The sequence below is a fragment of the Onychostoma macrolepis genome, chromosome 08 (genome assembly GCF_012432095.1).
Source record: "Onychostoma macrolepis isolate SWU-2019 chromosome 08, ASM1243209v1, whole genome shotgun sequence".
Taxonomy (NCBI): Eukaryota; Metazoa; Chordata; class Actinopteri; order Cypriniformes; family Cyprinidae; genus Onychostoma; species Onychostoma macrolepis.
In genome coordinates this window covers 9956409-9969508 of record NC_081162.1, presented here as the reverse complement: position 1 = coordinate 9969508, position 13100 = coordinate 9956409, and the positions used below count along the sequence as shown (strand labels likewise).

At 36.8% G+C, this 13100-nt stretch overlaps 1 protein-coding gene across 9 annotated transcripts in view; it reads left to right on the top strand.

Annotated features, from left to right (window-relative positions):
• ep400 (E1A binding protein p400) overlaps positions 1-2249 on the top strand; it is a 49912-nt gene extending 47663 nt beyond the window's left edge. For all 9 annotated transcript variants that reach the window (XM_058784232.1, XM_058784237.1, XM_058784234.1 and 6 more), the window contains one exon: positions 539-2249. In XM_058784232.1, the coding sequence (XP_058640215.1) occupies positions 539-892 (354 nt within the window). In that variant the 3' untranslated portion in view covers positions 893-2249. The remainder of the gene's footprint in view (positions 1-538) is intronic.
• The last annotated feature ends 10851 nt before the right edge of the window (positions 2250-13100 follow it).

Sequence of the window (13100 nt, the reverse complement as noted above, 5' to 3'; positions counted from 1 at the left end):
TAAAATATATTAAAATAGAAAACAGGGTAACACTTTATTTTAAGGTGTCCTTGTTACACATTTTATATGTACTTACTATTATAATAACAATAAAATATGCATAATTACATGTAAGTAACCCTAAGCCAAACCCTAATCATAACCCAAACCATATAGTAAGTACTTGTAGTTAATTAATATTGCTCCGCACTTAAATGCATAATTACACAGTAACAAGGACACCTTTAAATAAAGTGTAACTGAAAACAGTTTTTAAATTGTAATATTTCACAATATTATTGATTTTCACTTTATTTTTGATCAATTAAATGTAGTCTTGGTGTGTGTAAATATATATGCACACACACACATAATTATTTAATACTATATTTAAAACGTTATCCCAGTTATAGCAGAATCATCTAATACTTTTTTGTTCCATTTTTATTTCCATTTGTTTTATTAATATTATTATTTTCATGCAATCCTAGTTCTTTGATTATTACAAGATATTGCAACTCCTGATTCTGCCAGCTGAACTGATTTTGTGTGTGTGTAGATCCAGGCTCAGCCTCAGACAGTGGCCCTGACGCAGGCAGCACCCTCAGCAAGTTCGGCACAGGCGCAGGCCCAGGTGCAGGTCATCCCCACAGGCACCACCACAACTGCACAGGTGGTGCAACAAAAGCTCCTCCCGCAGCAGGTTGTTACGGCAGCAGCAGCCTCCCCTCAAATCCAGACCCCACCACCACACAGCCCTGCCCAGCAGCAGAGCACCGCGGCCGCCACCGCCTCAGAGTCTCCAGCGCTGCAGGCCTCTGCCACCCCACAGCCCCAGCAGGGCAAAGGAAACACCCGCACTGGGGCCGCCATGCGCTCCAAAACCCCGGCCAAACCCAGCGGTGGCAGCTAGAGAGTAATTGCAGGAGAAGGTACTTGGGCACAACAGAGGGCTGGTTTATTTTTCCCTTCATTTGTTTTGGAAAGACTGACCCTTTGTAATACAGGAACTCATCATTGACTGTCTGGATTGAGCTTTTTACAATTTGAAGCAACACTCATAAGCTAACCACGTCTCATGTTAATCAAACATCACTCTGCCAATGGCCCTCACTGTATGGCCAATCCATTTTTTTTTTTTAATTTTTACAGCTTATTTACTGAAGCTCCTTCCTCAGGAGTCGAGCATGACTTTAAAACAGTACGACGGCTCGTTTTCATATTGAACTCTTTACTGAGCCACTAAATGCTTGCTGTACTTTTTCTACCATGCTACGTGCTCTGTTTATACAGTGTTTAACATGTCATCACATCCTTGGTCATGGATCAAGTGCGTTTGGATCACAACAGCCATCAGCTTCATCACTTCATTTGGCGTGCCAGGAACTCTTTTGGCAGGTCGTCTCAACATTATTCATAATGTTCAATAAGTCGAATTATATGTGTGTGTCCCCCAATGTTTTTTTAATAGGTGTGGTGTTGTTGTCCCTTTGCTGTTTGTGTCAGTAAATATCCCTTTATTTAAGCATTTAATGACGATAATCAAGATTAGCAAGGCTCGACGAACCAAACTCATCCTTTTGGGATGTAGAAATGGCAAACTACCTTTAGTTCGATATATGTGACCCATTCAAAAGCTCCCTCTCTGTAGAAGAATTGAATATATCAGCTTGTATCATGAAACTCCCCTAAAACTAATTCTTGTCACCATATACACAAGTTCAGCTGCATGGATGGATACCATCTGAAAACTGTCAAGTGACGTGTACTTGTGTGTGTGAAATGTTTGTGTTAATTGGTACAGCAATTCAGAATGCGATTTAACAGTAAATTAATAGAAAAACTATCCTGCGCTGTAGCCATTTCATGGTAGCGGCAGCTGTGGGAATTATCGCCCTCCCAACTTCGATTTGGAAGAAATGTCATCGCTGAAAACACATCTGTGAAATATTTCCGTTTTTCTTATGCATAGTTATGAACAATGTCACCATTAGTCAGTTGAGTCAGACCTCAGCTTGGCTGTTAGTGTGTTTACGTTGGCCTGCTATCAGTGATGAACGGACTTAAATCAAGACTTTCCGTCTGTGTATCTAAATCATATAATGTCGGGGCTTTCAGTCATAAATACGTCTTTTTGTATTGATGTTGGGTCAGGAACACTTGTAAATAACTCGGGAGGGAGACAACGGCATTTGTATTTGTAAAGTAGTTGTGTATTCATTGAATTTTTTTTTCAGCCTACTTGTATAAAGTGTTATGTTTTTACTCACGCCTGGCTTATGCTGTCTTTATTTGTCCGGATGCATATTTGTATTTTATTTGTTAAGCTGTTTTAGATAGGTTTCGGATTACATTAAGTCAGCGGTTCTGCCTGGAGTCCATAGATATGCATTCCTGAACGTCTTATGTGTGGATTTTCTGAGTGCAGTATGTGTGTCAGCACACCGGTCAACAGGGATTTCAGCAAGATAACGCATTGAATCTCGCCTGCTCAATACAAAAACACATTTTACTGCAGCAGCAGTGGTTCTCCTCTTTAGCAGCATGTTATACTGATTGCAGCCACAATCATGGTAATTTTTTCCTGTTTAAAAAGCTTACAAAAAGATCTTCTAGTAGTGACCTAATGAAGGAATTTTTGGTACTGCTAGGTAAAATTTGTACAAGCTTTGATTTGACTAGTGTTCATATCTTGGGTAATCCATAGGGGGGAGCTCTTTCATTTTCAGTTTTTGTGATCATAGCGGGTCTGTTGCAGAAAAGTAGTAGTGTTTGCAAATTAAACCTCACTATTAATTTTGATTATGGTCAGGGATTAGGAACAAGACCTTAATTTAACTCCTCTCACACAGTGTGTGCTGTGGATGATGCCTCAAATCATATTGCTTGCTGAGCAGATGGTATGTTATTCCTTTCCCAAGTAATTAGACATAATAAAAGGGATGGAGATCTGACTTTTAGTAACCAAATACAACACACTGGCAACTGCACAGCAATTCCCTTAAATTGTGAAAGCAACTTTTGCAATGCAAAACATAAACCTGTATTGAATTACTGTAGTATTGAAATAATTTTATATTTCTACCTGTATATTATTTTTAAACAAAAAATAGTAGTCCATAACAGTGTACAGTGTAAATTAATGGTCAATAAAATTGTTTGGTTATCAGCATTCTTTAAAATATCTTCTGTGTCTGCATAAAAGTGGTCACATTAGCGAATAAAGCTACATTGTCTGCTGTCAACAGTGTAGTGATGCACAAGTCACTCATGTGTCATGGTTCTCTCTTGAACTCGTGTCGGAGACTGACACGGAAGAGAAGAAATTGTTGAATAAAGTCATTATTTTTGTTTTCTTTGGCAAAAAAAAAAGAAAAAGTATTCTCGTAGCCTCATAAAATTATGGTTGAACCACTGTTGCCACATGGACTATTTTAACAATGTCTTTACTACCTTCCTTAGGTACAGCTCTCAGCTCACTCAGGGCGGGTCAAAGGTATAAGACGGCCTTGTCAATCAACTATTGTGGGAGGGGCCTGTGCAGAACTACATCATTCTGACAGGAACCTCAGAACAGCCTGATTTGATTTTAAAATAGGGATTTAAAAAAAGAAAAACACTGGGTGGATTTTTATCATTATAGGATATATCATTATTATCATTATTTTATCATTATAGGATGGATGCGTACACACACTTCCAACACACATTTATGTTCAAACGACTTGTAAAGTGAATTTTGCATCCGAGATTTCTCCTCGCAGATATAGCAGTTGTTTCAACTAAAGGCCTACTTTTACACGTTGACCGAAAGAAAGCTGGCTTGGTTTGAAAATGACTTACTTGTGAGTCTTGCTTTATATGTGGCTATACTATTGACTATAGACAATTGACATTTTTGCGGCAAAATTTTTTTATTTTGTGCAAAATTCCAGATCGCATGGATTCTTACTGAACTACAAAATTTTACTTCGCAACGGTAAATGTGACTAATTAAAGAGAAAGAGTCAGATCTGGAACGACATGAGGGTGAGCAAATGACAAAAAGATGGGCGAACTGTCCCTTTAATAGGCCATTTACCTGAGACTCAAGATGGCGCCAGTCTGCGGAGTGTTACTGTGTTGCCATGAACGACGGTAAATGTTAAGAAATATCTGACTTCTGAATGTCGCGACTGACCAATCAGAATCAAGTATTCCAAGAGAGCTTTGGCAGATTTGACAGGTACATTCGCACTGCATACGAACCCAGATCACCCACAGAGCTCGTTTGATGACACTTTAAAGCGTGCAACATAGGAACAACCTTGGCAGCTTTGTTCCACAGTCTCTCCTTGTGTATCCGCGTGCTCTAGATGTGTTTATTGGCACTGACATATTTTCCCTGGTGCGGGTGGCATGTTGGTAACGCAGGGCAAGGCTGTTCCAGCGATTTGTCAGATGCTGTATCTCTGACACGAGCCTTTGAACACTGCAGTTCAGAGAAAGAGAGAGAGAGAGAGCAAACCTACAAGTGTGTCAAATGTGAGCATAAGCAGACGTGTGCGCGCTTTCCTCCGTATTTCGCGCCATGTAAGGCTGCTGTGAGAAAGCCAGTGCTGTTTATGAGGGTAAGGTTTACAGCTAGCGGTAATGTGGGCAGAGGTTGAGTTTGCATTTGTGTGCGTTTCCATGTTATGTCTTGTGAATGGTCAGTGCATTTCCTCCTTTTGTAATTCTAGTTTTGAGCAAACATGTAATTAACATGTTTTTTTGTGCTTTAGTGGTACAAGATAAGGTAAAGAAGGCTTAAAATTACAGTCATGACTCATGACCCCAAAAATGAATTGTGAAGCTGCTTTGTGTGTGTGTGTGTACACTGGTTGTACAGGTTTGACTATACTTGTGAGGTCCAAAGTGTCCTCTACTATTTAAAAATGTTCTTTAATATAGCGACACCTGCTGAACACTGAGTAGTGAGCCCAACCTAGTTGAAGGCATATCAGTCGGCCAATCATTTTTATGTAAATCTAGTATTTTGCACAGGTTTCTGAGTTATGTTTTGGTAGGGTCTGGTTAGGTGAAAATATCATTGACCTGATATAAAGCTATAAAGCATTTATATATTTTTAAACCTGATATAAAACATGAAATATTTAAATACCATGGTCAAAGAAATGTGCTGCTAACAAGTTTTTTTCTTGCTTACAAATTTGTTTCCTGAAGCAATGTGAACTCACATTCTTGTGGTGGGTAGTCTTTATATAAAATTATGTGGTTTTTATGACCTCGTATTACTTGCTACAATGCATTTTATTTGTAAAAATGCTTGAAAAATACATAATAAATGCTAAAAATAACAGTTAACACATAAAGAAGATTATCTATCTATTCAAGTCATATTCATATATAGTCATATCTATCATATTACTAATCAAAAATTATGTTTTGATATATTTACGGTAGGAAATTTACAAAATATCTTCATGGAATGTGATATTTACTTAATATCCTAATGATTTTTGGCATAAAAGAAAAATTGCTAATTTTGACCCATACAAATGGCTATTGCTACAAATATACCTTGCTACTTATGGCTGGTTTTGTGGTACAGGGACACACATACACACACGTTTGTTTTTGTGAAAAGTGGGGACATCCCATAGGCGTAATGGTTTTTATACTGTACAAACTGTATGTGCTATTGCCCTACACCTAACCCTACCCCTTACAGGAAACTTTGTGCTACTTCAGATTTTCAATACACTCCATTCTGTGTGATTTATAAGCGTTTTGAAAAGTGGGGACATGGGGTAATGTCCTGAAAAGTCACCTTCTCCTTGTAATACCTCTGTCATACCCTTGTCATTATACAAATCTATGTCCTCATTTGTCACAAAAAGCAGCACACACACACACTATATATATATATATATATATATATATATATATATATATATAGTGTGTGTGTGAGACCCCACACAAAACCAGTGTGAATAAATATATATATATATATATATATATATATATATATATATATATATATATATATATATATATATATATATATATATATTAGTCTTTAACCAGATGCAGTCGAACAAAAAGTCTTTATTTATGAAAAAGCTGCTGAAATTACACTGGTCTATGTACGTTTCACAGCTTATTATCCCCGCAGGACATGATAGATGCTTGTTCCTGGAGGACAATTTCAGAGAAAACCTCAATGAGATCAACAGGATCTAAGGCTTCAACAGTGAGTTGTCATGACAACCTCATGCTGGCTATACATTGGGCTGCATGTGTGGGATGATGATTTGTATAGCATTGGTGTGTGTGTGTACATGTGTATAATGGCATGACAGGCAACAGTGAATAATGTGGTCAGTTGTGCGCTGAGTGTCATGGGAATGCATTTCAGATGGCCTTTATAATGCAATGGTGTTTTTTTTTTTTTCAAGCTCAAACGTGAGATGAAAGCCTGTGAGATTCACCCAATAGCTTCATACTATTAAGTCATGAAACAGCCACAGTGGAAATGCAGTCTAACAGTGTTGATTTAATATATGAAGATATGGGAAGAAAAACGATTCTCTCAGGAATCCTCCTCCACACAGCTGCTTTGCAGTCTGCAGGCCTGCGGATGAAACATTCATTAAGAAATATTTATGAAGTAATAGACGACGACAACTTCTTGTTCAAAATAGGGAAAACCACTTGGCCTTCGTACATTTGCGTCATTGCATTCACATTTCTCCAAATCTATTACTTCCTGATTCCGCTGAAAGATTTTTTTAACTCTCACTATAGTGATCGGATTCGTCTGTTTTGCAATTTTGAGTCTAACTGGTAGCACATGCAAATTAACTAATGTTTACAAATTTACCCTTAATTAAAGGTTAAGGTTTTATTTTGGTATGTAGTCAATGTACTTTGTTGTTGGTTGTGTTGTTTGTGTTTATCAGCCTATAATATAAACGGATATAAAGGTATTTAAAGGAATAGTTAAACTAAAAAATAAAAATTTACTGAAGATGTACTCACCCTCAGGCCATCCAAGATGTAAATGAGTTTATTTCTTCAATCGACAGATTTGAATAAATTCAGCATTATATCCCTTGCTCATCAAATGGTGAATGGGTGCCGTCAGAATGAGAGTCCAAACAGCTGATAAAAACATCACAATAATCCACATGACTCCAGTTAAACAATTACTATATTGAGAAGCCAAAAGCTGCATGTTTATAAGGAACAAATTCATAATTTTTAAATTTCTAATTAATTTTTAATATGGGTCCTCTGTCTATAATATTGCTTTCTGCGGTGAAAAAATCATCTTGTCTGAATCAGGACAGAAATATGCACAGCTCAAACACTGTTAAGCAAAAGCAGTTCTAAACAAGTATTTTCATGTGTGAAGACAACAGGTGATGAATTTTTTATTTTATTTTTTTCACTGGAGGAAGTGTTATTATGGATTATTTTGGGTAGATAGTTTAAAGTTAAAAAGCTTTATTGATTGATTTGTTACTTATTCAGCTTTCCACTTCACAGGTCTTTAACTGATGGACTGGAGTCATGTGGATTACGTGTAGATTATTGTGATGTTTTTATCAGTAATCATAAATATTTTATCATAAATATGATGCCAGTTTAATGCTGTACATCCTTATTTTTAGTGTTTTTTTTTTTTAGCATTTTAATTGAGGCTATAATATAACTACATTTAAAAGAATTTTAACACTTACTAGGGCCCCTCTGGAAATTTCTGTTTTAAGCTGTTGTAATGTGAAAAGAGCATTGAATTTAAAGTTCCACAAGACTGATTAAATAATATGGAAATAGATGTGTTTTATGATATAAGGCTATATTTTAGGTATTTTACATTTGAGAGAGGGAGGTATAATGTGAAAAAAAAGCTTTGAATTCCCAGTGCAAGTCTTGCATTCCACTAAACTATGATTGAATAATATGGAATAGATGTATTTTAAGTACATATTTTAGGTATTTTACATTTGAGAGAGAGAGTGTCTTTGAGCGTCAGTTGTGCCGCACAAGTATCTGCCTCATCAGAGCTTCAGTTCTCCCATAATCCCTCAGCTCACATATAAAGCTGTCACTGTGTGCTCGTGTTGGCTAAATCGTAGCGCTTGAGCTCGGGTTATTTTTAGAGTTCTTATTATTTATTTACCCAGGGAACGGCAGAGAGCCAGAGTCACTTGACCCGAATTACTCCATGCAATGGCTTCCTTCCTTAAAACACGTCAAATGAAGCTGGCAGTAGCTGATCATGTTTGTCAGGGGTTTTTCTTTGAAATATCGCTGCTTTCAAACAGATGTTCAAGGGAAGAGTGGAGATTGTAGAGCGGTGTTATGGGACACAGAAAGAGAAGAAGAAACGTTTTCTGCCAGACAGATAAAAATGGCTAATGTTTAACAGCAAGATTTGTAGGAGAAACATCCCCACATAATAGTGTGTGTGATGTGGTATCTGGTTTTAGTACTATCTGGAAGTAGACATCATTAAGCAGCACCCCCTCTGTCCACAAACCCCTGTGACACACACACTTGCACAAACACAGACATTTGCCAAATGGAGGTGAAAGGTTAGGAGGCCCTCCCCGCTCTCTGTGTGTCATAATAGTGGGCTATTTTCAAGCCATGTGTGTGTGTGTCACGGTAGGATGTTATTTATTGGTCATGCTTCAAATCTCATGGAGCCTGCTTGCACTCTCAGTTACTCTCATTGATCTTATTTAGTTCCGTAGCGAGCGTGTCTCAGTGTCCGTGCATGTATGTTATGACTATGAGTGTGTGTGTGTTTGAAGAGGCGAGTCTCATTTTGCCAGGCCATTTCACAATTTCATTACCAGAGAGGCCTGGGGCAAGCACACTTATTCAGCATGATTTGACAGACTGTTGTTGGGAAAAAAATGTGTTGTCAGAGTTGTTTTTAAAGAGCCAGCGATGTAGAGAGCAATTCCTGGTGGTGCGTTTGATTGGATGCGTGTTAAACTGTTTTTTTTTTTGTGCTGTACTACTACATTAGATATATTAAGGGAATGTTCTGGGTTCAATACAAGCTAAGCACGTCTCTGACAGTGCTGTCAATTACCACAGAAAATCATTTTAAACCACCCTTAGGCAAAAATTGAGTTTACACTCAAGCACTCACAATGGAAGTCTATGGTGCAAGGCTTTACACTTGGATAAACCTATAAAATACACACTATTTTGAAAGCATAGTGACAATATTTATAGACTACAGTTCAGTACAGTAAAGAAATTAACAGTGTCAGTGGAGACATTTACAATGTTTCAAATAAATGCTGTTCTTTCTATTCATCAAAGAATCCTGGAAAAAAATTATCATAATTTCCACAAAAATGCTAAGCAGCATAACTGTTTTCAACACTGATAGAAATGTTTTTTTATTGAGCTGCTTTGTTTCACAGGAATAAATACAATTTTAAAATCTATTAAAATGGAATACAGTCATTTTAAATTGTAATAATATTTCACAATATTACAGTTTTACTGTATTTTAGATCAAATAAATGCAACATTGGTGAGCATAAGAGACTGATAAAATGTGATGAGATGACTAGCTAACCTTACAGTTAGTTTTACACTTTTACAGTTGGGCACTCTTTACAATTGTGTACAGAGTAATTGCTTATCCCTTTACACTTTCATTGTAAGAGTAACCATTTGATTTATGTTCATTTTTACAAACAAAAGATTCATGTTCAAGGCAAGTAACTTTTTACTTTTTGTTAGTGAGTCATTTGAATCATTCACTCAACCAATTTGCTCAAAAACACTGATTAATTCAGGAACAAAACCTTATTATTGTGCACTACTGTTGTGCTGTTGGCTGTTGAATAATTAATATCTAATAGCTTACATCTATCAACTAATAACTGACTGAGCAAGCTCACTAACATTCATTTGAGCACAAACAGACACACACACGTTAATGTAAAAGTCGTGGTTGTAATTCCTTTCACAGATCTTTTGCAATAATATTCCTCTACATTCCTCAAAGCTGTGTGTCTCAACACACTGTGTAATCGGGGGAAAGGTCACATCAGCTTTATATCAGCAATATATGGGAAATGTCATGGGTCTGCCATTACAAACTTGAGAAATATGGATGTAGCACTGCTTTACTCTCTTCTTTCCTTCTCCTCTGCTCACAAAATGTAATTTTTTACTAGTTGACTGTGTCAACATACATGTGCTTATGTTTGTGGAGAGAGAGAGAATGCTCTGTACTGTTATCACAAAACACACACAGCCTTGTCAAATGTTCGCATTAATTTGGCAGCAGCCTGGAGCTGCATGAGACTCACATGTCTGTCCACAGAGAAACCTTGATTACTGCTCTCTCTGTATGAGCAGAGGAATTCATCCACAGCACATCCTAATCTTTGTGTGTGCTGAATTCATTTACGCTATGCACTGAAATTAATTTTCTCTCTTTATGGCTGTGTACAGTAGAGCAAATGACTTCTGCTGTAGGTCTGAATATGCTATGCTGTAAAAACTCTAAAGACATGAAATTCAAATTTTAATGCACATTTATTGCTCTATTCATCATATGTTATAAATTAACAAACAATGTTTGGCCATGGCAATTCTGAGATTTTAAATAATAAATAATGATAACACTTTATTTTAAGGTGTCCTTGTTACACGTTACATGTACTTACTATTGTAATAACAATTAATTATGCATAATTACATGAAAGTAACCCTAAGCCAAACCCAAATCCTAACTCTAACCATATACTAAGTACATGTAGTTAATTAATATTTCTCAGTACTTAAATGTATAATTACACTGTAACAAGGACACCTTAAAATAAAGTGTAACCTACATAATCAATCACATTTAGCTGAAAGATTCACTAAAGAACTAGCTCATAAGAGTTATTTGTTTGGGAATTAGACTGTGCTGTATTTATTTGATTCTTTAAAAATAACTCATAAGAGGTATTTTCTCAGTAATCAAACTGCACTGTAAAAAAAAAAAAAAAAGTTGAGCGAACTTAAAAAAAACATTTTTTACCAGCTTCAGCAGATTTTTGAGTTTGCTCAACTTGTTTTTGTGGGAGATTCTCAAATTTTTGTTGTATAAACTTAAAACAACAAGTTGAGAAAACTCAAAAATCTTCAAATTTTAAGTTGGCTCAACTTTTTTTTTTTACAGTGTGGTAGTGCTGTATGTTTCTGAATCACTAAAAAGAACCAACTCATAAGAGTAATTGTCCAGGAATCAGACTACACTGGTTACGTTGTATGTGGTTGATTCACTAAAGAACCAACTCATAAGAGTCATTTGTCCAGAAATTGGACTAGAACTGGTCGCACTGTGTTGATTTTCCAGGAATCAGACTGCCCTGTTTGCGCTGTATGTGACTGACTCACTAAAGAATCAACTCATAAGAGTCATTTGTCCAGGAATCAGACTGCACTTTTTGCGCTCTGTGACTGATTCACTAAAGAACCAACTCATAAGAGTCATTTGTCCAGGAATTGACCCATACATTAATTGTGTTGTATTGTTCACTTGAAAAAAGGGGTTCAAAAGTCATTTGTTTAAGAGTTGAACTACACTGGTTGTTTTCTGTGTTTTTGATTCACTAAAAAGAACCAGCTCATGAAGGCCCCAATATATTCACAGCAAAGTTCATCCCTCTTCAGTTAGGTTTGAGATATGTGAGCACCGCTTTACTGTTAGCAAACATTAAAACGCCACCCATTCTGTGGTTTGTAGATGGAATATGTACTGCATGTGCTGCACAGTTTCCTCTCAAACTAAATAAACACACAACAAAAATGATAGCGGTGAGAAAACAGCAGTTAAGAAAGCATCTGCTCATAGCAATGTGGATATGTCTGCATCAGCTCTGAAATTCTACACTTCTGTCACGTCACATTTATTTATGTAGCACTTTATACAATAGATTGCTTTAAAGCAAGCAGCTTTACTGTATTAAACATGAAAAACACTGTCCGTTTCTCTTTCAATTAGAACTACAACTTCAATTTCTACTATAATGTAAGCTGTTTTGGACTCCAGAAGCAAGCTTTTTTGGCCAGATTTTATCTGAAATTGTCATTTCTTTCTTTGATTTCACTTGAAGTATATCAGGGGCAGGGCCTTAACAAACAAGGTATTTGAGGGAATTGTGGCTTTATCTTGTTTTTTTATCTCTCTGTGAATTTGTTAGTGTGTGTGTTTGTGCATTTTGCTGGAAGATTGATCTAAAAAATAAACCAGTAACTAAACCATGGAGGTCCCACACAAACACTCAATGTACACACATTCATACATACTCACAAATATGAAGCCAATAACCCCACAACTCCCCAGACAGGTCAGTGTTTACTATCTCCGAGCGTAGCTGTTTAAGGGCCAATCCTCTAAACATTCAAGCAGGGCCCCTGGCCTTTACACAGGGTTACGTAAAGAGACAGAGGCCATTGAACCCCAATGAACTTGATCTAATCTTCCATCAGCACAAACATTCTTGAGAAACATGTCACAGTTGTCAGAATGTTCCCTGCTGTTCGATTGTAGGTTATTGAGTTTTTACGGCTGCAACCTGCAACAAGGATTTCTACTGGTTGCAAGACCTACAGGGGTTACTATAGGATAACAGTTGTCAAGGAAACAATGTGTTGCTAAGCACGTCAAGGCTTTCCATTTTGATGGATATGTCCATGTATCTCATTATGAAGTGAAGCGTCTGCAGAGTAAGAGGCTTTTGGGGGATTTTGTCATTGAGCATATATTCATTCTCTTCTGCTGTTAGTCTAAAAGGATCTCTGATCTGAGGTTAGACAAAGCTTTTACCTATTGACTGCTCACAGCAATCACAACAACAGCGCATTTGCTCTAGTCTGTTTTGGCCATAGACCTATTATGACACACAGAGAGCTAAAAATCATTAAATGTACAGTCAGGATCACTTAGGAGGCTTTTAAGGCTTTTCCTGGTTTAAACCTATTCTGTTTGTTACCAGAGTGTGATGCAGAGCTTTAATGAAAATTGTGCATGTTCATTTCTTCTTTTTCTTTCTTTTGCATGTACACTACCATTCATTTTTTTAGCCATTTAGCCATTACATGAT